Source organism: Cricetulus griseus, assembly GCF_003668045.3.
Source record: "Cricetulus griseus strain 17A/GY chromosome 1 unlocalized genomic scaffold, alternate assembly CriGri-PICRH-1.0 chr1_1, whole genome shotgun sequence".
Lineage (NCBI taxonomy): Eukaryota > Metazoa > Chordata > Mammalia > Rodentia > Cricetidae > Cricetulus > Cricetulus griseus.
The window spans coordinates 152340093-152355536 of NW_023276807.1; the positions used below are offsets into that span (position 1 = coordinate 152340093).

The 15444-nt window shown below is 38.1% G+C and overlaps 1 protein-coding gene across 1 annotated transcript in view; it reads right to left on the reverse strand.

Annotated features, from left to right (window-relative positions):
* Window positions 1–1502: 1502 nt before the first annotated feature.
* LOC100751639 (UDP-glucuronosyltransferase 2B17-like) overlaps window positions 1503–15444 on the reverse strand; it is a 36584-nt gene continuing 22642 nt past the window's right edge. The window contains 3 exon segments of the mRNA XM_035453047.1: window positions 1503–1601; window positions 1722–1853; window positions 3158–3306. Of these exon segments, the coding sequence (XP_035308938.1) occupies window positions 1503–1601; window positions 1722–1853; window positions 3158–3306 (380 nt within the window).

The window sequence follows — 15444 nt, forward strand, 5'->3', positions numbered from 1 at the left end:
TGAAGTTTTAGATAGAGCAATAAGACAACAAAAGGAGATCAAGGAAATACAAATTGGAAAAGAAGAGTCAAACATTTGCTATTTGCATTTGGTATGATAGTTTACACAAGTGACCAGAAAAACCCTACCAGGGAACTCCCACAGCTAATAAACCCCTTCAGCAAAGTGGCAGGATACAAGATTAACTAAAAAATCAGTAGCCCTACTGACAAATATTTTTCTGATATCTCTCCTGTTGGAGACAGAATCATATTGTTTGTTCAGTTTTTTTTCTGCTTCTGGCCCACAGGAATTCTCCCTTTTCTGCCTTCCATCTCTGAAGGGAGTATTGGCATTACAGACACTATACCTGACTTAATACCTGAGCTGATCACACTGCACTGAAAACATATAACATACTAAGCCATTTCTGTAGCTCAGAATTTCCTTGAATGTGGCAAATGATGTTCGCATGTAGTAGATGCTCCATTTTATGAGGTTTGTCAGTGAGTTCTAAAATTATAACCATATCTGGGGTCTGGATTGGAACTGACTTAATGAGTATATTAATCCCAGCAAGGATTCTTTGAGAATGTTGTAAATAATTTGCTGTCCACAAATGGTTTTTGAAAAATATCCCCAAATCTAATGACACTACTTTACATCCTACTGATTGGTATGTAGTCCTTATGACAAAATGCAATGGTTTTACTGCAGAGGTCAGAATGGTCTGAGACAGAAAAACCAGTTCCAAGTCCAGGCCAATTATGGGTGCTAGTGGTAGAATTCTCAGACAAATTTCATTAAATGAACCATTATCCACATGGCTACCATGGATTTGCTATATGATTGACAAAATTAACTATAGCATCAGAAAATTAATTGAGGTGATTAAAGAGAGACTGTTCCACTACAAAATTATAAAATGTTCACAAGCATTCCAATCTAATCCATAGAAAATTAATTTGTAGTATGCTATATGAAGTGAGTCACCTGATACTTTTTAAACTTTAGATTCCTTTGGACTGTTTCTTTTTTCACTTTTCTTCCTTGAGTGGTAGGACTTTCACTCTGACTGATTCCAAGCAAGCTCTGTGTTTCTTCATTTAGAGGCACAGACGTAACAATGAGGGTAGCACCCATCTCTGTATTTTCTTTATACATTTCCAATACAAATATTGGCAAGGCAGTTCAGAACATAGTTTTTTCTTTTAATTCTCTTTTTCTCAATTAGCCAAAAGTGTGATTTGATTGAGAGTGGTGAGCCTTGGACTCCCTTCCTTTAAAAGATTCTCTCACTGCACTCTGAACAGGCCTACTCTAAAATTAGGATGCAGAGTCATGGTACATTTGAAACCTTTTCAATACTTGCTTACTGTTATTCTGTAGAAATAGTAAATAACCCCCTGAAAAATCTAATGTATGCAGTGACTTTAAATAATTAACAAATAGAAAAAGTGTCACTGAAGAATTTGGCTATGTCTATATACTCTTGATAGGAATGCCATTATCATGCCAGCATTTCAGAATGTGTGCACAGTGATCACAGTACTTATATCCAAGTTACTCTCAGTCAAAGGCACCTTCTGCGGTATTGTAGCATCTGCTATGAATATCTGTTTCTAAGGCAAATTAGAGCATACTTAAAACTTTACTTTCACAAGTCCTTTCTATAATCAGACCTTTCAAGGACTTTGACAGACTTAATATACAGTTACCTCCCATGGAGCACTTTACCTCACCTTTTGTGGAATCTGGGCAAGGGCCCATGCAATTGTGTTGGCCTTTTCTTCTGTCATGTTGCTGACCATTGACCCCAGAGAAAACACCACAACACCATGTTCTCCAGAACTCTGGACAAAGTCTTCCATTTCCTGTGAAGAGAATTTGCTTCATGACAAAATACCAATTGTTGAGAACTCACTTATGATACCTTTATGAAAAAACTAGGAGAATAGAAATTAAGGTGCTCCTAGGAATTTTTAGAGTAGTGTTTTTAAAACATACATACAGAAGACAAAACTGCCAGTGTCAAAGACTTTGTACTCACACATTGTGCAACGAACATTTTAATTACTTTCCTCTGGCAAAATTAAAACTCAGGAGTCCCAGCATACTTTATAAAGTATTCATAAAATTGTAGCTTCATTTACAAGTTTTCACCCTACAGGAAATGTGATATTTTTCCCTTGCTATTTTATTTTTCTCCTATAATGATTGGTTAAATATTACTAACTCATGTTTGATGAAATAATATCTATGCTGTAGTATTTATATATCTAGTAGTTAATATAAACTTCCTACTATGATTAATAAAATGCTTTGGTTCTTTTTGAAGTATTCATAACTGCATGGCAAACATATACCACATAATAATATTCTGAAATTGTGTTTAAATAAGGTATTTTCAGAGATGACCTTCACGATCACTGGTTGGACAGAAGCTATATCCTTGTTTCTCTGGATATCAAACAATTACCTCAGATACATGTTAGTCACATCTTTTGATGATTGATAGTTTCTGAAGTGATGAGTTTAACTGAATTAATTTCTTTGTTTTTTCGCATGTGTTTATATGTTTGCATGCATGTGTGCACAAGTGTGCTTCTGTGAGTGTGTGTGTGTGTGTGTGTGTGTGTGTGTGTGTGTGTGTGTGTGTGTATGTATTGGGGGTCCTGGGGAGGTTTTCTGCCTTAGTTTTAGCACATAGGTGCCAAAAGTTAAAATATGATGCCTTTCTCTATCAATCTTAAATATAGTTGTAGAGGCTCTCATCCTGAAGAGAAATGTTACAATTTTTACCAGATTGTGGCCAGCAAGCTCCCAGTATCAATCCTTTTCTGCATCCTAAGTACCAATGTCATAGTACTGTGTGGGACACCCAATTTTTTAATGGGTGTTGGGATTCAAACTTACATCCTCATAGTTGTTTGGTAAGGACTTTACCCAATGGCTAACCACCCAAGTACCATAACTGACTTCATTTAACTCACTGATGTGAATATTTCCCAGGTCTATCCTGTTCATTCCTGACTTTATTGACCCCATAGTTAGCAGGATGTTTAATTCCACTTCCTCTATATCTCTATCACTGGGATCAAAATGTAATGAAAGGTGTAGAATCATCTTTAACAAAGATTAAATTGAATGGAAAAGAGATTAAAAAAAATGTATTTACCTTAGGCAAGGGATTGGCAGGTTTGCAGTGGAGTCCTCCAACATATTCAACATTTGGTAAGGTTGGACGAGGAAACTCCAAATCCCAGTAGGAGCGAATGAGCCACATTTCTGCTTTGCCTATTGTCTCAGCTAAGGTAGTGTGCTTTCCTAGATGGAGAATAGGAGCAAATGAGAAACTGAAAAATTGCCAGGATTGTCATCAGAATACAAAATATATATTTTCTTAAAAATGATGGAAGAATTTATTTTTGGTGCAGAACAAGAGCATTTAAAAACCAATGTTCATTAATATGTAACATAATTTGCATGTGCAATTGATATATAAATGTCAACTTGGCCTTATTTTTAAAGTAAATGGTAAGAATTATCATTTCCTCAGTAATTTGAGATATTAAATAGTTATTGAAATAACCACTAATTTAATAGCACTTATAAAAATTATCACAACACTTTCAGAAATTATGATAGTAGAAATTTTTGCCCAATCTTAACTATGCATATTTTTAAGTGAAAAAAACCATGACTTCAGAATGTACAGACTGAGTGCACATGCACCCATACTTCTGTAGTGTTTAAATAATGGATGCTAGGAAAGTACACAATAAAGGAACTTGGTATTAATAGCAACTACAGTTCCATTTTTAAGCCTGTAAACTAACATAGTATCTTTCAAATGTAAGGTAACACTTAAGAATATACAGAGGAAATACTTTATGATTTATCCGTGTTTTTTTTTTTTTTGTGTGTGTGTGTGTGTGTGTGTGTGTGTGTGTGTGTGTGTGCTAAGTTTATCAGTCAATTTTGAGCCTCTGTACCTGGGTGGGTGTTACTAACAGAACTCAGGCACTCCACCAGAACGGAAAACACTCTTAACTATTTGGTCCTGTTTTCAGACACCACAATTTAATTTTAAATTAAGAAGGTTGCCTATGCAAGAGAAAACAATTTCTTCAGTATTATATACATATTAAAACTATAAAATATGCCATCCTTTTATCTACATTAGCCAGGATTTGATTAAGAGCTAGTGATTTATTAAAATAGATAAAAATTATAGTAAAATGAGTAAAAATCACTTAGGGAAAGTCTTCTGGCATCTCTTTGCAATGGTATACCTCACCAGAATGTCCTGTATCAGAACTGCTCTGCTTCTATTTGATCAATAATATGAGCTTTTACAGGTTTTTGAGTTTGGTAGCTAATATCAGATTATATTTGATCACCTATAAAAGACAACTCTCACTTTGTATTTCAAGGACATACAATATATTTAAATACTTGTGAAATTTTGTTCACTGAGATACAGATAAGAAACATAACTTACCCAAAGTTTCACTGTAAAACTGATCCCATTTCTTTTTATTAAATAACTGGAACCAAAAGTCAAAATAAAGCATACATATCATATTTCTTACCCTCTCCATGAATGTCATTTTACCCCCTAGTCCTGACAAAATTATAGGTACATAAGAGGGAGGGACTAGCAATCCTCCACTGTACTTTTCCATTGTATAGCCAGGAGAAAAGCGAAGACTGTATAGAAAAGGGATCTGGAGCAGTTCAGCTATCAACTCCCCACAGGGAGCAATGGCATCCGAGAAAAGGACATCAAACTTGGATTTCTGTAGTTTTTTCATCAGTTGTTTGTTTGAAACTGTGTCTTTACAAAGACTTAGATAACTGTCAGAATATCTCTCACACACATTCTGTAGCAAAGGAGAGTGTGATAAACCTGAATCTCTTGGTATCTCATAAATCCATTTATTCACAAACAATAGAAAAACCTCATCCAGATCATCTTTACTGAGAGATGTAGGAAAACTCTCAAACTTCAGGTCAGGTGACTTTTGGGGATCAAGAAAGATGGAAGCTGAAGGTCTCAGAACTGTTACTTCATGACCCCTCTGTGCAAGTTCATCCAGTATAATCTTTAGATTCAGCCAGTGACTGTATTCCATTGGCCACACCAACACCTTCCCACAATTCCCAGATCTGAAGCAGCAAGTCATCTGCAGCAGGAGCAGTAGAAGAGGCATCCACTTCACAGGCATCCTGGAAAATCAAAGTCCTCTGTTCACAGTGTGTTCCCTTCTGTCATGGCTTATCCTGATATCTAAGAAGAAAAAAAAGCATGAGTTAAAATATAACCTGAGTTAGTCAAAGCAAATACACTAAATGACCACATTGAACTTGTGAGCTGAATGGAGATAGTAAAAGCAAATATTAATTATTTCATATTGCATACAGGTGTTTAATGTCACATACTTTGTAATGAAGCAAATATAGGAGTCAATGTCTTGTTTGCATAACTCTTCTGTTTCTAAGATATTTGGATAGTAGCAAGAACACTGGTTAGCAAGAGGTTACTCTGAAATTTCTTCTCAACACAGAACCCAAAATGTAATAATTGCACAGCTTATAAGTCTTTTATGGATATCAATATCCAGAATTTTTGTGAGAATGTTGCCTAACATATCCACTTACATATGATTTCTAAAATAGTTTAACAGTGCCTAACTTACCTGACTGACAGAAACCTTGGGGGGCAGGTAGGCACATGTATACCTTACACATGTATCTTCGGAAACTGTTGAACACACTGGCCTGAATGATGTCATCAGCTAAGGCAGCCAGGTGGTTCAACTAACCTGTCCACTGGCATGTCATAAACACAATAAATAGTTGAATATCTTGTTATCAGAATCTTAGTCCACAAAGGCCCTGAGAAGTAGGTGAGTACATGCATCTATGCTCCCTCCTTTCATGGAAACACTATGTCCACCATTCCTGAAGTCACTAATCTCTGTAAGATTGCCCATGCAGGTGTTGCATATGGATGTGTGATCTGCCTGTATCTTCTTTTGTGCCCTGAAATTCTGCTGAAGCTAAAAATTATCAAAGCTCTCTAAGAGGCATCATCCAGGGAAATTCTTTCATTATAAAAGCCAATGTCTCATCACCAGCAGTAGAGGAGTGTAGAGGTTTCTCTGCAACCTCTCCAGCATGAACTGTCATTGGTGTTTTTTATTTTAGTCATTCTGACAGGAATAAGATGGTATCTCAGATTTGTTTTGATTTGCATTTCTCTGATGGCTAAGGATGTTGAACACTTTCTTATGTGTCTTTCAGCCTTTTTAGATTCCTCTATTGAGAATTGTCTATTTAGTTCTGTGCCCCACTTTTTAATTAGATTATTTGGTGTTTTTGAGAGTAGCTTCTTGATTTCTTTGTAAATTTTGGAGATTATCCCTCTGTTGGATGTGGGGTTGGTGAATATCTTTTCCCATTATGTGGGGTGAGGTTTTGTCTTGTTGACTGTGTCCTTTGCCTTACAGAAACTTCTCAGTAAAAAGAGGTCCCAATTATTAATTGTAGATCTCAGTGTCTGTGCTAATGTTGTTATGTTCAGGCTCACTTGATGCTGAAAAAGCCTCTGACAAAATCCAACATCTCTTCCTGATAAAGGTCCTGGAGAGATCCGGAATAACAGGAACATACCTGAAAATAATAAAAACTATATACAGTAAGCCAACAACCATCATCAAACTAAAAGGAGAGAAACGCAAAGCTATTCCTCTAAAATCAGGAACAAGTCGAGGCTGTCCACTCTCTCCACAACTCATCAATATTGTCCTTGAATTTCTAGCTAGAGCAATAAGACAACAAAAGGAGATCAAGGGGATACAAATTGCAAAGGAAGAAGTGAAGCTTTATCTGTTTGCAGATGATATGATAGTCCACATAAGTGAACCAAAAAATTCTACCAGGGAACTCCTAGAGCTGATAAACACCTTCAGCAAAATGGCAGGATACAAGTTAATTCAAAAAAATCAATAGCTCTACTATATATTGATGATAAGTGTGCTGAGAAAGAAACAGAGAAACATCAACCTTTATAATTGCTACAAACAACATTAAATGCCTTGGGGTAATGCTAACCAAAAAAGTGAAAGACTTGTATCATGAGAATTTTGAGTCTTTGAAGAAAGAAATTAAAGAAGATACCAGAAAATGGAAGGATCTCCCATGTTCTTGGATAGGTAGGATCAACATAGTAAAAATGGCAATCTTGCCAAAAGTAATCTACAGATTCAATGCAATCCCCATCAAAATCCAAGCACAATTCTTCACAGAACTTAAAAAAACAATTCTCAAATTTATATGGAAAAACAAAATACCCAGGATAATCCAAACAACCCTGTACAATAAAAGAACTTCTGGAGGCATCACCATCCCTGATTTCAAGCTCTATTATAGAGCTATATTCCTGAAAACACCTTGGCATTGGCACAAATATAGACATGAAGACCAATGGAATTGACTTGAAGACCCTGATATTTACCTGCATACCTATGAATGTGTTTCTTTAATATTCAGAAAATTGTTATGTTATTAGAATGACCAACTGTAAGAGAAACAAAAACACTTTCCTTTTTCTAAATAATAGAGAAAAACAAATATAAAGTACTATTGCCCAGAAATTGTTATTTTTTTGTTTTGTTTTTTAATTCAAGTTAGGGAGCAGGCTTCTTTCACATGTAAGTCCCCTCTCCCTCTCCTTCCCTTCATCCCCATCCCTCCTCCCCTACCTCCAACCTAAACCCCCCATCCATCCACCACTCCCCAGACAGGGTAGGGCCCCCAACAGGTGCTCTGCAAAGTCCACCAAATCTTCCTGTGCTGGGCCCAGGACCCTCATCATGTGTCCAGAGCCAGATCGCATCCCTTCACATGGGATGGGCTCTCAAAGAACCCCCCACATCAGGGAAAAATGCCAGTCCACCTCCAGAGGCTCCCCTGAGTGCAGGGGCCTCCCCATTGGCATCCATGTTCAGGGGGCTGGATCAGTCCCGCACTAGCCTCTTAGACAGCGTCTGGGGTGGATATGCTTTCCCTTTTTCAGGCCAACTGTTTCTGTGGGTTTCTCCAACCTGGTACAGACCCCTTCAATCTTCATTCCTCCCTCTCTTCAACTAGGTTCCAGATTTCAGCTTAGTGTATTTCTATGGATGTCTGTCTCTGCTTCCATCAGCCACTGGATGAGGGCTCTAGGACGGCATAAAGAGAAGTCATCAATCTAATTCTAGGGGAAGGGCTTCTAGGCCATCCTCTCCTCCACTGCCCGGACTGTCAGATCGTGTCATCCTTGTGGGTCTCTGAAGATCTCCCTAGTTCCAGATCTCTTCTCGGACCTATAGTGGCTCCCTCTAATATGGTATCTCTCATCCTGCCCTCTCTCCTCTATTCTTCCCCCAACTCAATATCTCTGCTCCTTCATTTCCTCTCCTCTACTCCTCTTCTCGTGCTCTTATTGTGGCAGCACCCTCTCCCCTATCCTCATGCTCCCCGTTAGCTCAGGAGTTCATGCCAATTCCCATTCCTGGGGTCTATTTATCCCCTTATAGTACTTCATGATTCCTAGTTTCTTTGGTGAAGAGGATTATAGGCTGGTAAACCTTTGCTCTATATCTAAAATTCATATATGAGTGAGTACATACCATGTTGGTCTTTTTGTGATTGGGTTACCTCACTCAGGATGGTTTCTTCTAGTTCCATCCATTTGCCTGCAAATTTCAAGATTCCATTGCTTTTTTCTGCTGAGTAGTACTCCATTGTATAAATGTACCACATTTTTTCTATCCATTCTTCAGTTGAGGGGCATCTATGTTGCTTCCAGGTTCTGGCTATTACAAACAATGCTGCTATGAACATGGTTGAACATATGTCCTTGTTGTATGAACATGCAGTATTTGGGTATTTACCCAAGAGAGGAATGGCTGGATCTTGAGGTAGATTGATTCCCATTTTATTGAGCAACTGCATACTGATTTCCAGAATGGTCTTACAAGTTCACACTCCCACCAGCAATGGAGGAGTGTTCCTTCTTCTCCGCATCCTCTCCAGCATAGGTTGTCATTGGTATTTTTGATTTTGGCCATTCTGACAGGTGTGAGGTGGTATCTCAGAGTTGTTTTGAGTTGCATTTCTCTGATGACCAATGATTTTGAGCACTTTCTTAAGTGTCTCAAAGCCATTTCAGATTCCTCTGTCGAAAAATCTCTGCTCAGTTCTGCACTCCACTCTTTTAATTTCATTGTATGGTGTATTGGTGGCTTGCTTCTTGAGCTCCTTGTATATTTTGGAAATCAGTCTTCTGTCAGATGTGGGGCTGGTGAAGATCTTTTCCCATTCTGTGGGTGGTCGGTTGTCTTACTGACAGTGTCCTTTGCCTTACAGAAGCTTCTCAGTTTCAGGAGGTCCCATTTATTGATTGCAGACCTCAGTGTCTGTGCTTCTGGAGTGATGTTCAGGAATCAGTCTCCTGTGCCAATTTGTTCAAGGGTTATTCCCACATTCTCTTCTAGAAGATTCAGGGTGGATTTATGCTGAGATCTTTGATCCATTTGCACTTAAGTTTTGTGCATGGTGACAGGTATGGATCTATCTGCAATTTTCTGCATGTCCGAATCCAATTGTACCAGCACCATTTGTTGAAGATGCTATCTTTTTTCCATTGTATAGATTTAGCACCTTTGTCAAAAATAAGGTGTTAATAGGTTAATGGGTTAATATCTGGGTCTTCAATTCAATTCCATTGGTCTATCTGTCTATTCTTGTGCCAATACCAAGCTGTTTTCAGAACTATGGCTCTATAGTAGAGCTTGAAGTCAGGGATGGTGATGCCTCCAGAAGATCTTTTATTGTAAAGAGTTGTTTTGGCTATCATGGGTTTTTTATTTTTCCATATAAAGTTGAGTATTGTTCTTTCAATGTCTGTGAAAAACTGTGTTGGGATTTTGATGGGGATTGCATTGAATCTGTAGATTGCTTTTGGTAGGATTGCCATTTTTACTATGTTAATTCTGCCTATCCAAGAGCATGGGAGATCTTTCCATTTTCTGGTATCTTCTTTAATTTCTTTCTTTAAAGTCTCAAAGTTCTTATTGTACAGGTTTTTCACTTTTTTTGGTTAGTGTTTCCCCCAGATATTTTATGTTGCTTCTGGATATTGTGAAAGGCGATTTCTTTCCTTTGATTTCCATGATTTCTTTCTCATTGAGTTTATCATCTGTATACAGTAGGGTACAGATTTTTTTGAGTTAATTTTGTATCCTGCTACCTTGCTGAAGGTATTTATCAGCTGTAGAAGTTTCCTGTTAGAGTTTTTCGGGTCACTTATGTAGTCTATCATGTCATCTGCAAATAGTGAAAGTTTGACTTTGTCCTTTCCAATTTGTATCCCTTTGATCCCCTTTTCTTGTCTTATTGCTCTAGCTATAACTTCAAGTACAATATTGAAGAGGTATGGAGAAAGTGGACAGCCTTGTCTTGTTCCTGATTTTAGAGGAAATGCTTCAAGTTTCTCTCCATTTAGTTTGATGTTTGCTATTTGTTTGGTGTATATTGTGTTTATCATGTTTAGATATGTTCCTTTTATTGCTGTTCTCTCCAAGATCTTTATCATGAAGGGATGTTGGATTTTTTCAAAGGCTTTTTCAGCATCTAGTGAGATGATCATGTGGTTTTTCTTTTTCAGTTTGTTTATATGGTGGATTACATTGATGGTTTTTCATATGTTGAACCATCCTTGCATCCCTGGGATGAAGCCTACTTGATCGTGGTGGATGATTTTTCTGATATGTTCTTGGATTTGGTTCGTCAATATTTTATTGAGTATTTTAGCATCGAAGTTCATGAGGGATATCGGTCTGTAGTTCTCTTTCTTAGTCTTATCTTTGTGTGGCTTCGGTATCAAAGTGATTGTAGCCTCATAGAAAGAATTTGGCAATATCCCATCTGCTTCTGTTGTGAAGAACAGTTTGAGGAGTACTGGTATCAGCTCTTGTTTGAATTTCTGGTAGAATTCTGCAGTGAAGCCATCTGGCCCTGGCCTTTTTTTGGTTGGGAGGCTTTTGATGACTGCTTCTGTTTCATTAGGGGTTATGGGTCGATTTAAACTGTTTATCTGATCATGGTTTAATTTTGGTAAGTGATATTTATCCAGGAAGCTGTCCATTTCCCTTAGATTTTCTAATTCTGTGGAGTACAGGTTTTCAAAGTATGACCTAAAGATTCTCTGGATTTCCACAGTGTCCGTTGTTATATACCCCTTTTTGTTTCTGATTTTGCTAATTAGTATGCTCTCTCTCTGCCTTTTGGTTAGTTTGGCTAGAGGTTTGGCTATCTTGTTGATCTTCTCAAAGAACCAACTCTTTGTTTCATTGATTCTTTGTAATGTTTTCCTAGTTTATACTTTATTGATTTCAGCTCTCAGGTTGATTATTTCCTGGCATCTACTCCTCCTTGGTGAGTTTGCTTCTTTTTGCCCTAGTGCTTTCGGTTGTTCTGTCAGTTCTCTAATGTGACTTTTCTCTCGTTTCTTCATGTGGGCACTAAGTGGTATAAACTTCCCTCTTAGCACTGCTTTCAGAGTGTCCCATAAGTTTGGGTGTGTTGTGTCTGCATTCTCATTAGATTCTAGGAAGTCTTTAATTTCTTTTTTTATTTCTTCCTCAACCCAGGAATGGTGCAATTGGGTATTAGTCATTTTCCAAAAGTTTGCAGGTTTTCTGCCATTTGTATTGTTGCTGAATTCTAGCTTTAATGCATGGTGGTCTGATAAGATACAGGGGGTTATTTCAATTCTTTTGTAACTATGGAGTTTTGCTTTGTTGCCTACTATGTGGTCAATTTTAGAGAAGGTGCCATGTGGTGCTGAGAAGAAGGTATATTCTTTTGAGTTTGAATGGAATGTTCTATAGATATCCGTTAATCCAAGTTGGGTCATAACTTCTGTCAGATTCTTTGTTTCTTTGTTAAGTTTCTGTCTGGTGGTCCTGTCTAGTGGCATAAGGGGGATGTTGAAGTCTCCTACTATAAGTGTGTGTGGTTTTATGTGTGGTTTGAGCTTTAGTAATGTTTCTTTCACATATGTGGGTGCCTTCGTATTTGGAGCATAGATGTTCAGGATTGAGATTTCATCTTGATGGACTTTTCCTGTGATGAGTAAGAAATGCCTTTCTTCATCTCTTTTGATTGATTTTAGTTTAAAGTCCAATTTGTTAGATATTAGGATTGCTACACCAGCTTGTTTCTTGAGGCCATTTGATTGGAAAATCTTTTCCCATCCTTTTACTCTGAGGTATTGCCTGTCTTTGAAGTTGAGGTGTGTTTCTTGTAAACAGCAGAAGGATGGATTCTGTCTTCGTATCCATTCTGTTAGCCTATATCTTTTTATAGGTAAGCTAAGACCATTGACATTTAGGGATATTAATGTCAATTGATCGTTGGTTCTTGTTTGTTTTTGATTTAGTGTTGGTGGTGTCATTGTGTGTGGATTTTGCCCTCCTGCTTCTTTTTGTGTTTGGCAAAATTAGATTATCTATTGCCTGTGTTTTTGTGCATGTAGTTATGTTCCTTGGGTTGGAGTTTTCCTTCCAGAACCTTCTGTAGTGCTGGATTTGTGGATATGTATTGTTTAAATCTGTTTTTGTCATGGAATATCTTGTTTTCTCCATCTAGAATGATTGAAAGATTTGCTGGGTACAGTAGTCTGGATTGACATCCATGCTCCCTTAGTGCTTGTAGGGTATCTATCCAAGACCTTCTGGCTTTCAGAGTTTCCATTGAGAAGTGGGGTGTGATTCTAATTGTTTAGCCTTTATATGTTCCTTGGCCTTTTTCCTTTGCAGCTCTTAATATTTTCTCTTTATTCTGTAGATTTGGAGTTTTGTTTACTATGTGTCAGGGGGACTTCTTTTTGTGGTCCAATCTGTTTGGTGTCCTATAAGCTTCTTGTACTTTCATACGCATATCTTTCTGTAGGTTGAGGAAGTTTTCTTCTATGATTTTGTTGAATATGTTTTCTGTACATTTGAGCAGTGTTTCTGCACCTTCTTCCACACCTATTATTCTTGGGTTTGGTCTTTTCACGGTGTCCCATATTTCCTGGATATTTTGTTTTAGGGATTTGTTGGACTTGAGGTTTTCTTTGGTTGATGAATGTATATCCTCTAGCGAGTCTTCAGTAGCTGAGATTCTCTCTTCTGTCTCTTGGATTCTATTAGTTATACTCACGTCTTTAGTTCCTGATCCTTTATCCAGTCTTTCCATTTCCAGCATCACCTCATTCTGTGTTTTCTTTATTGTGTCTAATTCAGCTTTCATGTTTTGAACTGTTTCAAGAGCTTCCTTCACTTGTTTGGTTGTTTTATCTTGGGTTTCTTTAGATTCTTTAAGAGATTTGTTTCTTGAATTTTTTGGTTTGTCTTTTCCTCCATTTCGTGTAAATTTTTGCTTGCTTTTTCTTCTATTTCTTTAAGGGATTTTCTTGTTTCCTCTTTGAAAGTTCTATCATCTTGCTGAGATAATTTTTGAGGTCCATCTCTTCTTCATGCACTATGTTGGTCTTTTCAGGTCTTGCTGGATTATGGAGGTGTCATATTGGTCTTTCTGTTGTTGAGCGAGTTCTTATTCTGTCTTCTTCCCATATCTTTTTCCAGTGAGTGCAGGTAGGGTCTCTCTATCTCCTCTTGTTACAAGTAGTGTGTGGGGGCCAGGAATTCAATGTACTAAGCTCTGGATGGTCTTGCCTCTCCTGGTATTCTCCTCACTCTGAAGGAGTTAGGCCTCCATAGGGATCTGGTGTGGGGGGGCCTTACTTCCTGTAAGAGTGGGGAAGTAAGAGTGGGGTGTTTCCAGGCTCTGGGGGATCCTCACTGCCTGGGCAGGTCTACCCCAAGCAGGAGCAGGCCTGGGGAGATGGGGCTGGATGGGGCTTTGATAGGGAGTTGGGTAAGAGTGGTGGATCACTTACCTCCTAGATCGGTCGCCAGGAACGGAAGGAAGAGTGGCCTGTACCCAGATTCAGGGAGCTCCTCCCTGCCTGGGCTTGTCTATTTCAAGAAGGCACAAGCCCGGGGAGATCTGGGTGAATGGTGCTTTGGACAGGAGTTTCGTAGAAGCAGGGGGTCACTCACCTAGTATCTGATGGGTCGGTGGAAAGGGAAGGAAGACTCTGTACCCCACTTTTTAATTTCATTGTTTGGTGTTTTTGTGACTAGATTCTTGAGCTCCTTGTATATTTTGGAAATCAGCCCTCTGTCAGATGTGGGGTTGGTGAAGATCTTTTCCCATTCTTTGGGTGGTCGGTTTGTCTTACTGACTGTGTCCTTTGCCTTACAGAAGCTTCTCAGTTTCAGGGGGTCCCATTTATTGATTGCAGACCTCAGGGTCTATGTTTCCTGGCGTGATGTTCAGGAATCAGTCTCCTGTGCCAATTTGTTCAAGTGTAATTTCCACTTTCTCTTCTAGAAGATTCAGTGTGGCTGGATTTATGGAGAGATCCTTGATCCATTTGCACTTAAATTTCGTGCATGGTGACAGGTATGGATCAATCTGACATTTTCTGAATGTCCGAATCCAATTGTACCAGCACCATTTGTTGAAGATGCTATCTTTTTTCCATTGTATAGATTTAGCACCTTTGTCAAAAATAAGGTATCCAGAGGTGCCTGGGTCAATATCAGGGTTTTCAATTCAATTCCATTGGTCTATCAGTCTATTTTTGTGCCAATACCAAGCTGTTTTCAGAACTGTGGCTCTATAGTAGAGCTTGAAGTCGGGGATGGTGATGCCTCCAGAAGATCCTTTACTGTAAAGAGTTGTTTTGGCTATCCTGGGCTTTTTATTTTTCCATATAAAGTTGAGTATTGTTCTTTCAATGTCTGTGAAAAACTGTGTTGGGATTTTGATGGGGATTGCATTGAATCTGTAGATTGATTTTAGCAGGATTGCTATTTTCACTATGTTGATTCTACCTATGCAAGAGCATGGGAGATCCTGTTTCTTTTTGTGTTTGGTAAAATTAGATTATCTATTGCCTGTGTTTTTCTGTGTGTAGTTATGTTCATTGGGTTGGAGTTTTCCTTCCAGAACCTTCTGTAGTGCTGGATTTGTGGATATGCATTGTTTAAATCTGTTTTTATCATGGAATATCTTGTTTTTTCCATCTATAGTGATTGAAAGTTTTGCTGGGTACAGTAGTCTGGATTGACATCCATGCTCCTTAATGCTGGTAGCGTATCTATCCAAGACCTTCTGGCTTTCAGAGTTTCCATTGAGAAGTTGGGTGTGATGCTGATAGGTTTGCCTTTATATGTTACTTGGCCCAATTCCTTTGCTGATCTTAATATTTTCTCTTTATTCTGTAGATTTAATATTTTGATTATTATGTGTTGGGGGGACTTCTTTTTGTGGTCCAGTCTATTTGGTGTCCTGTAATCT